Source organism: Sceloporus occidentalis, unplaced genomic scaffold (assembly GCF_023333645.1).
Source record: "Sceloporus occidentalis isolate IW3139 unplaced genomic scaffold, rSceOcc1.0.p SCAF_3, whole genome shotgun sequence".
NCBI lineage: Eukaryota > Metazoa > Chordata > Lepidosauria > Squamata > Phrynosomatidae > Sceloporus > Sceloporus occidentalis.
Genome location: NW_028316983.1, coordinates 180277455 through 180290483, shown reverse-complemented (window position 1 = coordinate 180290483; position 13029 = coordinate 180277455). Strand labels below are relative to the sequence as shown.

At 38.7% G+C, this 13029-nt stretch overlaps 1 protein-coding gene and 1 long non-coding RNA gene across 3 annotated transcripts in view; one reads left to right on the top strand and one right to left on the bottom strand.

The window, feature by feature from the left end:
* Positions 1-13029, top strand: part of CDH7 (cadherin 7) — a 177187-nt gene that overhangs the window by 75507 nt on the left and 88651 nt on the right. For both annotated transcript variants that reach the window (XM_089516963.1, XM_089516962.1), the window contains exon 3: positions 88-382. In XM_089516963.1, the coding sequence (XP_089373089.1) occupies positions 88-382 (295 nt within the window). The remainder of the gene's footprint in view (positions 1-87; positions 383-13029) is intronic.
* LOC149317173 (uncharacterized) overlaps positions 2709-13029 on the bottom strand; it is a 139894-nt gene continuing 129573 nt past the window's right edge. The window contains exons 4-7 of the long non-coding RNA XR_016280594.1: positions 11866-11924; positions 10339-10417; positions 7336-7418; positions 2709-2829 (exon numbers count right to left, since the gene is read on the bottom strand). This is a non-coding gene — a long non-coding RNA (uncharacterized LOC149317173). The remainder of the gene's footprint in view (positions 2830-7335; positions 7419-10338; positions 10418-11865; positions 11925-13029) is intronic.

Below are 13029 nucleotides of genomic sequence, written 5' to 3'. Positions count from 1 at the left end.
TGACACGTGAATTATTTTTTTTTAACATGTATTCATATCGCCGACTTTCCTGTAAGTTAATCTCATCTCTCATCAATTTTTCACCAGCTTCACTCTGATGTTGATAAAGGAGATGGCTCCATCAAATACATCTTGTCAGGAGAAGGGGCAAGTTCCATTTTCATTATTGATGAGAACACAGGGGATATTCATGCTACAAAGAGGCTTGATCGGGAAGAGCAGGCCTACTACACGCTCCGAGCACAAGCACTGGATAGACTGACAAATAAACCGGTGGAGCCTGAGTCAGAATTCGTCATTAAGATTCAGGACATCAATGACAATGAGCCTAAATTTCTAGATGGTCCTTACACAGCTGGAGTACCAGAAATGTCTCCTGTGGGTAAGTACATATGGTTCAAAATCAATAATTTTTGTTGTTTTGAGGTGTGTGTTTCTCTTGTTTTCTCATTTGTTATACCAAACTACTAAATGAAAAACCAACTTTTTAAAAAAGAAAAGAAATGAAAAGCCTGTTTTAAATCTTTAGACAAGTGAAATTGTGTATCACATCCAAGTTCCTAGACTGATATTTCAAAATGGTCCAGGTTTATTAAAATATTTTTGAAACAGAAAATAATATAATATGTACCTATTTTCTCTGGAACTCTCAATTTAGAATGCTTGAATTCATCCTGCCACCTAGAAGAAATTTAATTAAATATTTTCCCACTTTTTCCAGATCACATTTTCTTAAAGTCCACAATTTCTGTATGTTTTGATAGCTGATTTTTATGCTTTGTTGGGTAGTGGTACAGGTTTAGACCATTCTTGGTAATGATATTGGTTTATGGATCAGTGCATAACTTTGTGTTGTGAAAATGCTTCCTGTTCAAAATCCAGATTCACCCCACTTAAAATTTTCATGGCTTGTTTTGAATCAGGACTTGCTTTAGCAACTGGCATGCTTGGGATTACCAAGGCCCAAAAACTGTCTTGCCTTTTTGGTTCCCTTTAAGTATGGATTCCATTTAAATTTATCATACTGCACATGATGTTTCATCACTATTGAACATTGTGAGAAACTGTGATGGAGAATTGCCCCATCCACCTGGATATTGTGTTCTGAAAAGACATAAGGGAAACCCATGGAAGAAATGGCAGCTTGGTTCCCATTTAGATATGGAACCAGTCTATCTTACTTGACACTATTCTTGCTGCCAATGCTGCCATGTTATTCCTTGCTCTTTCACAGCAAAACCTAACTTTAGAAAGGTGGGAGAACTCACAGATAGGACACATTATATCTAAAATCTGAAATTTACACATAAACATCATGTCAGACATGTCAATGAGTCCTTCCTTCTTTTAAAACTAAGATTATTTGGAATACAAATTCAGGAAGCATAACAAAAAGTAACAACAAGCGTTATTTGTTTTGTTTTTAATGCCCACATCACTCCTTCCCTGTGCTCTTACCATAGCCTCACCTACATGTGAGTGCCTTCCTTCACAGGAACCTCATTTGTAAATCCTTTGTTACTTTTATTTTTGTACGGCCTTTGTTTTAAATTTAGGCATGCAGTAAGGAGGAGGCATTAGAGGCACTATGTGGGAGGTGTGCTTGCAAGAAATATGTGCATTAATAGTTTGATTTTGAGGGGTAAAACAAGACACTTTGCTGGTAGTCTTGCAGATGCTCACATGAAAAGTCAGTGGTCTCAATTCTCCACTCCCCTTCCATTAATAATTTGGGGAGTTTTACTGTGCTGGAGCTAGGTGTATTGAAGTAGAGGTAGCAGCAGTAAATGACTTCGGACAAGTGGACTTCTTAAAACCATATTTTTCATAAGGACTATCAGTTCTTTCTCTTTGTACCTTATATTTTTGAGCACAGATTCCCCAATCTGCTGTGGAGTTGCCAGTGTCTGTAACTTTTCACTGAGGCAATTTTGAAGAAGCCTTAAAAGAGTTGTGAAGGGCCTTTAGATGGAATTACATGATAAAAATTGATGTTGGGTAATAAATATTCACATGTCCATTGTTTTATTTGGAAAAAAGTGATTCTGTAACATAGTCTACAATCCAGATTATTATTATTCATGCTAGGATAATCCCACTGATGTCACCCAGGATTCCCTGGTATAGAAATTGACAGCTTTATTTCATCAACTCTATAGCCATTGACTTGCTTAATATAATACAGTTTGGGGCTGCTACCTGGTACATCCTTACCTGGATGTAAGTTCAGTTGTACCGAGTGAGCCTTACATCTGTGCAGATGCATGTAAGGTTGTAGTGTTAGTGACAAGTTTGTTCTACCCAAAGCTGACATGAAATAAGTGGCATCTGTAAACAATTTTTTTACGTTATTCTGTTGTTTTTCATGATTCAGTAAGCCTCATATTTTATCCTGAATTATTACTCCCAGAAATTACCATATATAAATTGTACCACTGTGTAGGGATGCATTTTGTTGTCATCTTTGATGGTCTTGTGTTCATGTAAACAGGTTCGTAAGTACAGTATGTCCTTCCAGATTGCAGAGTGAGCATATTAAAAAAAACCTAGACCAGAAGAAACAAACAAACAGCCTCCAATTACTTAGCACTGTACTTGAAATGGTTTGTCCCTGTAGCAACATAAAAGGAGAGTGGTTTGAAACATGAGTCAGGGGCAAAGGGAAGGATAGTAAATCATTTTTACTGCAATATGATTTTACTAAAATGTAAGCATAAATATGATGGCTGAGTTGCTAGCTGGCTCTTTTCCACAGTCCTTTAATACAATGTCAAGGCAGGAGGGAAAAAGGGAGAGTAACCTTTGAAGGAAAGATGGAGATGAGTGTTCCTGGAAAAAAACAAAAAACAAAATATATCATAAGGTCAAGATGAAGTAGAGAGATTATTCTTAAAGTTGCTTCCAGCTGTACTCTGGAAGAAGGGGATATACAGATAATTCAATCCTTTTAAGAAAAAAATAATCCTACAACTTCAAGAAATCTGTATATTTGAACAAAGAAAAACCCAAACACTGAGATTTCTCTCTCTAGCGGCTTCTCCTAGGGTTAGGAAAATTTGACAGAAGCTCCATACTTGCAGTTGCCTTTGTACTAACTATATATTGTTCTTAAATCTCTAAGATTTTTCAGAGTATTTATATTCACAGAGTTCAGCAGGGGACAGCATTGGAAAGTTCTCCCTTTTTCATCCTACCCACTGAAGAGTACTGATCTTATCATTCAGACTTTTATTATTTTTTCCTTTTTTCACTTGTGGGTTTTTTTTTTTGTGTGTGTGTGTGTGTGTGTGTGTGACTGAGTCACAAACATATTGTAAAACATATTCTTAAAAAAGCACAAACAAAAAACAAACCAATCCCCCAAACAAAAAGAACATGACACATACCCTTTTTTGGAATAAATGTTTTGAGGACCATAAAATGATAACCCTCCTCCTCCCCCTCCCCCTCCTCCTCCTTCTCCTTTTTGTTGTTGCAAAAGCTGTATTTAATTTTTTAATGTTTCTCCACAGTTTTTCCTGCTATAAAGGTAATGAAAATCACCACCACATCCTCTAAAACAGAGTGGAAATTGTGTGACCCTCTTGATGTTGTTGGATTTCAACTTCCAACAGTTTTGCTAATAGCTATCTGGGGTAGGGATGCTGGGCTATATAGTTCAACAATATCTGCAGGGTCATTCAATTCAATCCATGATCTAGGATGCTCAGTTCTCCCAGCCAAGATCAGTTTATGTTTGTGTCCATCTGTGTCTCCCTAGCCTTTGTCCATCATAACCAGGCTACCTCTGCTCAGGAAAGCAATAACTGTCTTAACTGATGTTTGTTAGTGGCAAAGAATTAAACTGGAGTTATATAAAACAAAGAACTATATTTGAACAAGCTTGTCCCTTAACTCTCTTTGTCCCATCTTTCCATCTCCATACTGTTGGTGCAGCAAAAAATCCCCCTAGTGTACAGTGGGCCCTCTCCTTACGTGGGGTTACTGTTCCAGATCCCCCTGGGTAAGGGGAAATCTGTGTATGCTCACACCCCATTAAAAACAATGGTGTGCATGCTTGTAGCTCGGGGCAGCCCACGCACCATGAGCACATGTGCCATTACTTTGATTGCTATGTGGCCTATGTGTAAGCTGGAAGCCACATATAGTGTATCTGCATATGGCGTGGGCGCAATGTATTTACACATGTTCTGGGCTCATGGGATAGGGACAACAGAAAAGTCTAGCAGTGGCTAGAATAGTGGTGGATTATTAGGATAATAACTGGGAACATCTGTTACCACCATCCTGGACGTTCCTTGGCTGTTTTAAATCCTGATGGAAATAGAGCTGCACCCATTCAGGGGAACAAATACAGTGCGCCCATGCCATACGCGGGCACGTCATACATGACTTTAACACAGAAGGTTAAGCTGCCGGGCAATGAATGGCCCATGCACCACATCAAACATGGAAGCACTCCCCCATTGCAACCAATGGGGTTTGAGCTTACGCATTTTTCCCTATACATGGGGAGATCCAGAATGGATCCCCGCGTATGGAGAGGGCCCACTACTGCAAGGAACTATTGGCTGCCTTTATGTGAGAGTCTAAAAAGATACAATTGCTTTTGTAAATGGGGGTGGCAGGCATTTTTCAACCCTGAGAGAAGTTTTTTTTTTTTTTGTAGTTCTAACCCTTCTGTGTAGTTCAACATGCATTGATATATCCCGTTCCCACACATAATTCATCCACTGCTTGTTTTTTCCTCCTATCAGCTAAGAGTCTTTAGAGATTCTCAACTCAGAAATGAGGCCACAATAATATCCTCGATGGACACATTCAGGTTGTTACATGTCAATGTATATGCCGACTGGGAAATCATCCTACATCTTTGAACCACAGATATTGCATCTACTTGATAATTTTACTTAAGCAAAAGTGCACTTAAGCAAAAATTGCACTGAGAGATAGCCCTCTTATCTTCAAGGAGGTTATCCTTCAAGGCAAAAAAAGAAAGAGACAGGGTTTGATTTGATGCATTTTTAATTTATATCCACTGCTTCAACACAGTTTGACCATGAATTCTCTTCAGGATGAAAAGGACTTCAGATATCTTGTCCTAATATACATAATATCAGTATTATCAGTTTGAAGACAACCTTTCTTTGCTTGTTTGTGTTTTTGTGTGGGTCTTTAGGATATTCCCCCACATCATCTCTCACAAAGAAACCCCAGTTGCTAAGACCAACTTGTATATTGTTTACATATAGCAGCATCAAGTTTCTACTATTATGGTTCTTTCTATAACTGCTCCAGTATATCTTTAGGTTTGTAACCATGTGGGTTTTTCTGAAGTTTTGGTTATCATTCACATGTCTCTCACATGGCCTGTTATGACCTGCACAGGTTCTAGCTGCAACAGAGGCAGAGATATCAAAGATTTTTCACATACTGGAAGTAGTACAGTTGACCCTCCATATCCATGGATTCCTTATCCGACGATTCAATAATTGAAGGCTTGAAAATATTTTAAAATTATATAAATTCCCAAAAGAAAACCTTGTTTTTGTCATTTTATATCAGGGATGCCCTTTTATTACACCATTGTATTAAATGGGACTTAAACCTGGAACCAAATCCCAGCGTATATCACGGGCCACTGTATTTAGACAGAATTAACCATACCGCAAACTAGGTATACAGAAAGCCTGATTATCCAGACAACAAGATTTGCTGTGTCTGCACGTGCCTTCAACTTATGGTGACCACATAGAAAATTGTTGGGGGGGGGGGTTGTTTGTTTTTTTGGCAAAGAATACTGAGAGGTGGTTTGTCATTGCCTTCCTCTGAATATATCCTACAGCACCTGGTATTCCGTGACCATCTCCTATCCAAGTACTGACCCTGCTTAGCTTCCAAGATCAGATGGGCCAGTTACCTATTGCAATCATCTCACCAGATCCATGGATTATTTATCCACGGATTTAACCACTCATGTTTTGAAAATATTCAAAAAATAAAAATAAACTCCAAAAAGCAAACCTTTATTTTGCCATTTTATATAAGTGACACTTTTTTTTACTACACCATTGTATTTAATGTGACTTGAGCATCCATGGACTTTGATATCCATGTGGGTGGGACCCATTGTACTTTGTTGTTCTATGCTTTCAAGTCACCGGCCTGAGAGGAAGGAGACTCCGCCCTCCATAACTGCCATCCAACGGCCTGAGAGGAAGGAGACTCCGCCCTCCATAACTGCCATCTGCCGGCCTGAGAGGGAGTTCACCAGGCAGGTCCAGCTTCATCAGGGCCAGCTTGAGAGCAAGGAGACTCCGCCCTCCATAACTGCCATCTGCCCGCCTGAGAGGAAGGAGACTCTGCCCTCCATAACTGCCATCCGCCGGCCTGAGAGCAAGGAGACGCCGCCCTCCATAACTGCCATCCGCCAGCCTGAAAGGAAGGAGACTCTGCCCTCCATAACTGCCATCTGCCGGCCTGAGAAGAAAGAGACTCCGCCCTCCATAACTGCCATCCGCCAGACTGAGAGGGAGTTCCCCATGCAGGTCCAGCTCCATCAAGTCTAGCCTGGAAGAAGGAAGAGCCCTCCCTCCAATCCATCTGCCTTGGTCCAGGCCTCAGAGGGAGAGAAGAACCACTGGACCTCATCCCCTTTCCCTCCATCATTCCCTTCTCCTTTTGTTTCGTGTCTTTTAGATTGTAAGCCTGAGGGCAGAGAGCTGTCTGATTAAAAATAATAATTGTAAGCCGCCCTGAGAGCCATTAGGGCTGAAGGGCAGGATATAAATACCTAAATAAATAAATAAATAAAAATTTATGACTTATGGTAACCTAAGGCAAATCTATCACAGGGTTCTATGGTGCTAAGAGTGTGTGACTCACCCAAGGTCACCCAGAGGGTTTCCATGGCCAAGTGTGGAAATTTAACCCTTATCTCCAGAGTCCAATGCTCAGACTATTACACCATGCTGGCTTTCAGTTATTACTACATGATCACTATTCAGTAATCTTTGGACAGGAGTATAGCTTCTAAACAGCTCCCAACAAAATAACTGCTTTTTAAAAAAAAAAAAAAAAAAGATTAGAATTAGATATAAATAAGTAAGGATAATAATCTCTATAGTACACCTGAAGAGGAAAACCTTTAATACATTTTTTAAAAAAAATTATTACACCATACATAATACAATTTGTACAATCCATATTTCATTATATACTTTTCTCCCCTCTCCCCCCTCCCAAAAAACAGCATTGAGGGAAATACATTCCAATCAAGTTAATTTTCAAAATATTATTAATTACATTTTTTTACTTCTTCATATCCCATTTTACCTTCCATGTTCTTAATCACCATTTCCCATTTCTCTTTCCATGATTCTTTATTGCTTTTCCCAATATATTTAAGTCTTCTTTCCCTAAGGAAGTCAAATAATATATATTCTTTTATATATTTAAACAAATAAGACTTATTCCAATTTGATTTGTTTTCCATCCATAAGCAATCACTGCATGAGCAGCTTTTAGAAATCGTTTTATTACATATCTTTGATTACCGTTCAATCTTAATTCCCCTAAATTGAGAGTTAAACAGTTTTCTTTGCTTAATTGTATCTCTATACCTATTATTATATTTATCCGTTTCTTAACCTCTATCCAAAAATCTTTTATTTTTGTAGCTAAGGTATGATCTTTTGCAGCTCGTGGCTTCCATGTTAGCAGAGTGGTGAATCTTCACTGAGTTGAAGGATAGGGTTCATTGGTCTTTAGATTGTTTGGAGGATAGGGTTCAACACTATGGGTAGATCCTTTGAATCCACTTGCCATGCATAGGCTTCCCCATTGACATGAAAGCCAACACTGGCTATAATGGTGACAGTTTAGAGTGCATGTTTGACTCAGACATGGGCAAGCAAAGTGACAAATTCCTAGGAGGGAAAAATCCAGGGATAGGTAAACCCCCTGCCTTAACCCTACTTTTATTGAGGTGACCAGTGCTTGTAGGAATGTCACAAAGCTCTCTGTGAATGCTATTGTGGCTGCTGTGGTAGGTTTGACTTCCTTCTGGCCAGCAGGTAACTTCTCTAATTCCAGCCTTCACTAGCCACTGATCTGTGTGTGAGAATTGCTCTGCCTGCATGATAACATTTTATTTCTGTGATGTATACTATTATTATTAGTATTAGCATTTTATTTATTTATATCCTTCCTTTCTCCTAATCTAGGATCTCAAGAGGGCTAATAGCAAATTTGGAAGAGTAAAATTTAAAAGCAATACAGAAGCATTAAAAAAGTATATTTTTTAAAAAATGAATTTTACAACTGAAAGCAATTAGGGATTAAAATATTAACATGTATTGAAACCATGATCTGACTTGCACAGTACTTAAAAGCCCAGTTCTGATCAGTTTAAAAACTGCTGATGGCACAAAGGAAGTTTTTATCTGCTGCCAAAAGGAGAACAAAGATGGGACCATCTTGGTCTCTCTAGGGAGGGAGTTCTAGAGCCTGGGAACAGCCACCAAGAAGACCTTTTCCCTTGTTCCCATTGAATGAGCCTGAAAGGGTAGTGGGATAGAGAAGAGGGCTTCTCTGGGCAATTTCAATACTCTAGTGGGATAATGGGATATATGGTCCTTCAGATAACCCGGACTCAAGCCAGGGCACAGGTCACAGTGGGTGCTCTAGTTCAGGTGGTAAACCAAAACATTACAGAAACCTGCCAAAAAGTGTATACACCAGGCTTAAAGTGGGATATATTTGGTGCATGGGTCTAGCATACAACAGCAAATTAAATCAGTTTCATGGTTTTTGGAATGCTATATTTAAGCGCCTTAGGGGTTACCAGTGGAGTAATATTTAATTCTGCATTAATATTGGATTAAGGATTTAGTAGCATGAACATGCAGTGTGGCATTTATCTTACATACTCACATTGATTCATAGTTTATTTATATGACACAGTTTCTAATTAAACATCTACAGCATTCATGAAATATTAAAGAGAAACAATGTATCTACCTCCTATTTTGTTTAAAATTATGTCCATGACAAGGCTTTTATTAATTAGGCATTCAGGATAGCAAAAGAATTTTTAGTCAGAATGAACTTTGAAAGCTTTAAAAAAACTCCCCATCTTTATGAACTATCTGATATAGAAATGTTTGCAAAGCTCTGGCAGGATAAACATACAATGCTTATTCCAGCACTAGCTTCCAAAATAGAGCTCAGAGTAGACAAAACTTTGGATCTGTAGGATCCAAAGCCTCTGTTTTCCAACAATAGTGGCTCAGATCATTCTTAGAACCTTATTGCACCCACTTTTTCCCCATTATGGGCACGGAAAGGGGCCACTTGGGGCCGCGCAAGTCCGAGAAAAAAATGCATTTTACTGCATCTCAAAGTGTCCTCAAAATGTCCCCATTCCACCGCACGGCGTCAAGCCTTTCCCATTCAGGACTGAGGTGCATCCTTTGCTTCGATCAGAGTCCTTAATCATGCTAGCCTGGAGGTAGTTTAGCCAACCCCACAGTCCACCAATTGGTCACACTAAGGAGAATTAAATCTTCCTTGTGTTTTTCCCCAGCCTCTTTGGGAATTCTAAATTAGTGGGTCTTAGTTGCAGAGTGGTATCTGAGTGTTAGCCATTCCTCTTTTAGAATTACTCCCTTTTAGATTTCAGGTTAAACAGCATTTGTATCAAGGCTACTATTACCCTACAAAATTGATGTAGTTTGACACTGCTTTAACTGTCATGACTCCATCCTATGGAATCCTGGGATTTGTAGGGTTTTTTGGCACCAGAGTGCTCTAACAGAAAGCTAAATATCACACATAACTACAAATTCCAGAATCCCATAGCATTGTGTCATGATTGTTAAAGTGGTTTCACACTTAATTCTGCAGAGTAGAGGCAGCCCTAGTATTCTTTCCCTGTTTTGTTTTGTTTGTATTTTTCTCCACACAGTTTATCAGTGTACACAAACTTTTTTCCACTTCCTGGGTATTCCTCTATGGAATATGTTTTAAGGAAAATGTTTCAGGGGTCTACACATTGTAGCCAAAAATCTATGTAGGGGAATTTTACTTTAGCTAAAACTGAGAGGAGGTCGGCTACAAGGAGCCTATGAAACCGTTTCCCTTTTGTATACAGAGAGAAAGGTGGACCAATGAGATGGTACAGAGGCAGAGTTCTTATAGTTAAATGTTTATTTTATTGGAGGAAAAAAATCACAGAGAAAGTCACTAACACACACTAAAACACACACATCCATACAAAGCTCAGGAAATCAGGGAAGATGTGTGAATAGATGGAGGCAAACTAACGGTGATACTTACACAAACCAAGACTTGCTTCAGGATCCAATTGGTTGAGGTGGCATGGGATTCAGTCATTGAGTGAATGACCAGGCCGGAACTAATTCAGAGAGGATAGTGACAAAATGTTACCTTGAAATCTAAACTAGCAAACTCAGTTGAGTTTTCCAGGGGTTTTGAAGGGCTAAAACTAGCCTCAGTGCAAAGGTGTTTGATTGCCTGGGTGAGGTAATCTGGCCTGTCAATAATCAAGGGAAATTGAAAGGGAGTTAAATCGATAGCCAGCTCATCAGGTGAGACATCTTCACCCATTCTTCTGATTATTGGAGGTGATGATAGTCCAATTAGCAGCTCTCAAAATACCAGTGGGGCTATTGTTCCCAAGAGGTCCCATGAAGCTGACCTCATTTTTATGCATTCTCTTTCACAAATACATTGACAGTCCATTATTTTGCCATGATAAATGTGGCCAGAGGTACAATCCAGAAAAAGTGAACCAAGTTAATATCCATGTCGATTGGTGGAATATAACTGTTGAACCATTATATCAGGTCTCATGTCCACATACAAGAGAGAAAAAGCCTCCTTCATGTTTAATAGTTCTGTAGAAGAGGGAATTTAAAATGTAGTCTGAATAGCAAGGTACATCTGCTGAAATGCTGTCTCCTGCACAAATGTAGATAGCACTGTCCTGTATTACATCTGGACAGCCCTGTCAAGTCCCATTAATTTTACTGAAAACTAGTCCTATTTCTGTTTACACCAAATTTGGAACCACTGAAAAATTTATGGGGGTTATGCGTAAGTGTGCAAATAATTGCAGTTTTCCATGTACTTTGCCATCTTTGCATGGTACCCACATTTTAAATCCAACCTTAAGTCCTCAACTTTAAGTATCTATGAACATATTAGTTGCAGAAAACTTTGCAGCATTTCTCCTCCAGAAAACAAAGACTAGACCATTAAAACAAGCTAATGGAACACTTGTGTAAATTTGGGAATTGTTGAGTAAACCAAATAATTTGTCAACTAAAAACCTTTACTGCAAAAAAAAAAAAAAAAAGGGTTTTGGAGGGGAAAAAATTATATATTTTCTGTGTCGCAGATTCTTTGCCTAATTACAGTTTTATTAATTTAGTATATCCAAGTCCTGTCAAGCTACTAGGTGTAAACCCAGAAGGTCTGTAGTTCTTCACCAATTTGTGTTTTCTCCAGTCTGTATGAAAATTATTTTATTAGAGCTGGTGAGAGGATAGTCATGTGGAATTAAATAACAGATTTCAACCAAATATAGCCAAGCATGGGCCTTAATAGAAACTAAACCTTACTCAACCACAGGATCATATTCAAAACTCAGTGCAAGGCTACAAATATAGCTCTCAAAAATGAGGCTTGGACAAGAAATATTTGGAAGACTGAGAGGATATGCTCCTCTTTTATATTAAGATGCAGAACAAAACTGAAACACTCCTTTTTGCATTCTCTGTGCAATCTTTTCCTGGGTACCTTAGGACTGAGAAGAATGCAAAACTTCTCCCTGATACTTACATCTTATTACATGTTCAGTAAAGTTCACATTAATCTTCCATATGTGCTTGATCTTCCTTCTAGAAAAGACAAAAGTTTTGTCATACAGTAATTAATAGTTAAAATGTGATTATTACTCTCAGTGGCAAGAGCCTCCAGAAGTCACTTTAAATCAATATTCTTCTGTGGAAATTTAATTTAATCTATAATGCCTATCTTATAATGCCATCATGGTGGCCTCCCATCCACATGGAGGCCACCATGATGACACAAGTGTGGTGCAGCATCCGCACGGCATGGACATCGACGCGTGACAGTGTGCCAGTGGCACACTCATGGCATCTGCTGCAGAGAGATGCTGCATGGTTTGGCTGCTGTGGCCCTCAGCAGCAAAAACAGATGCTTCCAGCCACACCCTTTTGGAGTGGTTTGTTGAGCCCCGTAGATAAAATTCAGGATCTGATGCCTGGGATCATTCACACTATAGAGATATTAATCCACTTTACCAGCAGGGTACCATCTTATGGAATCTTTGGATCTGTACTTTTGAATAATTTAAAATTCCCAGGCAGAGTTCTCTTGTGCCTCACCAAACTCCATACTCCAGGATTTCCATAGGATGGAACCATGACAGTTAAAATGGAATAATTGTGTAATGTGAATGGATCCCCCATCTGTCACACAGAACCTCATCTGATACTGACCTAAAAAAAACCTCTTGTTTTTTTTCTCGCCTAACTAGAGTAGCACATTGACATTCTGCTGTTCTTTCAAGTTAACTGTCATCTTATTGTGCACAACTGTGGCTACTAATAATGATTTACAACTACCCAAGAAACCATATGTTTATTTGCAGAAACAAATCTTTGTTTTAAAATGTCCTAGTTTCTTTCTCCACTGCTACTTTCCCTCTTTGTCCTCATCTTACATCAATTGTAAATTAAATTCAAAATGCAAAAGTAGTTTGCTCTTAAATAACTCAATATTAAGACAGATCTCTTCTGGCAGGCCTTTCCTGAATAAATACCCGGTCACCAATAAAGCCTAACCTGCTAACCTGCCATACCCAGCCAGACCCGACTTCTGCTGTTGTTATTATTGTTATTATTGTTTAGTTATTACTTGCTTATTTGGTTTTTTTATTCTTAAATTATGTTTTAAATTGTAAACAGTTTAATTCTTTTT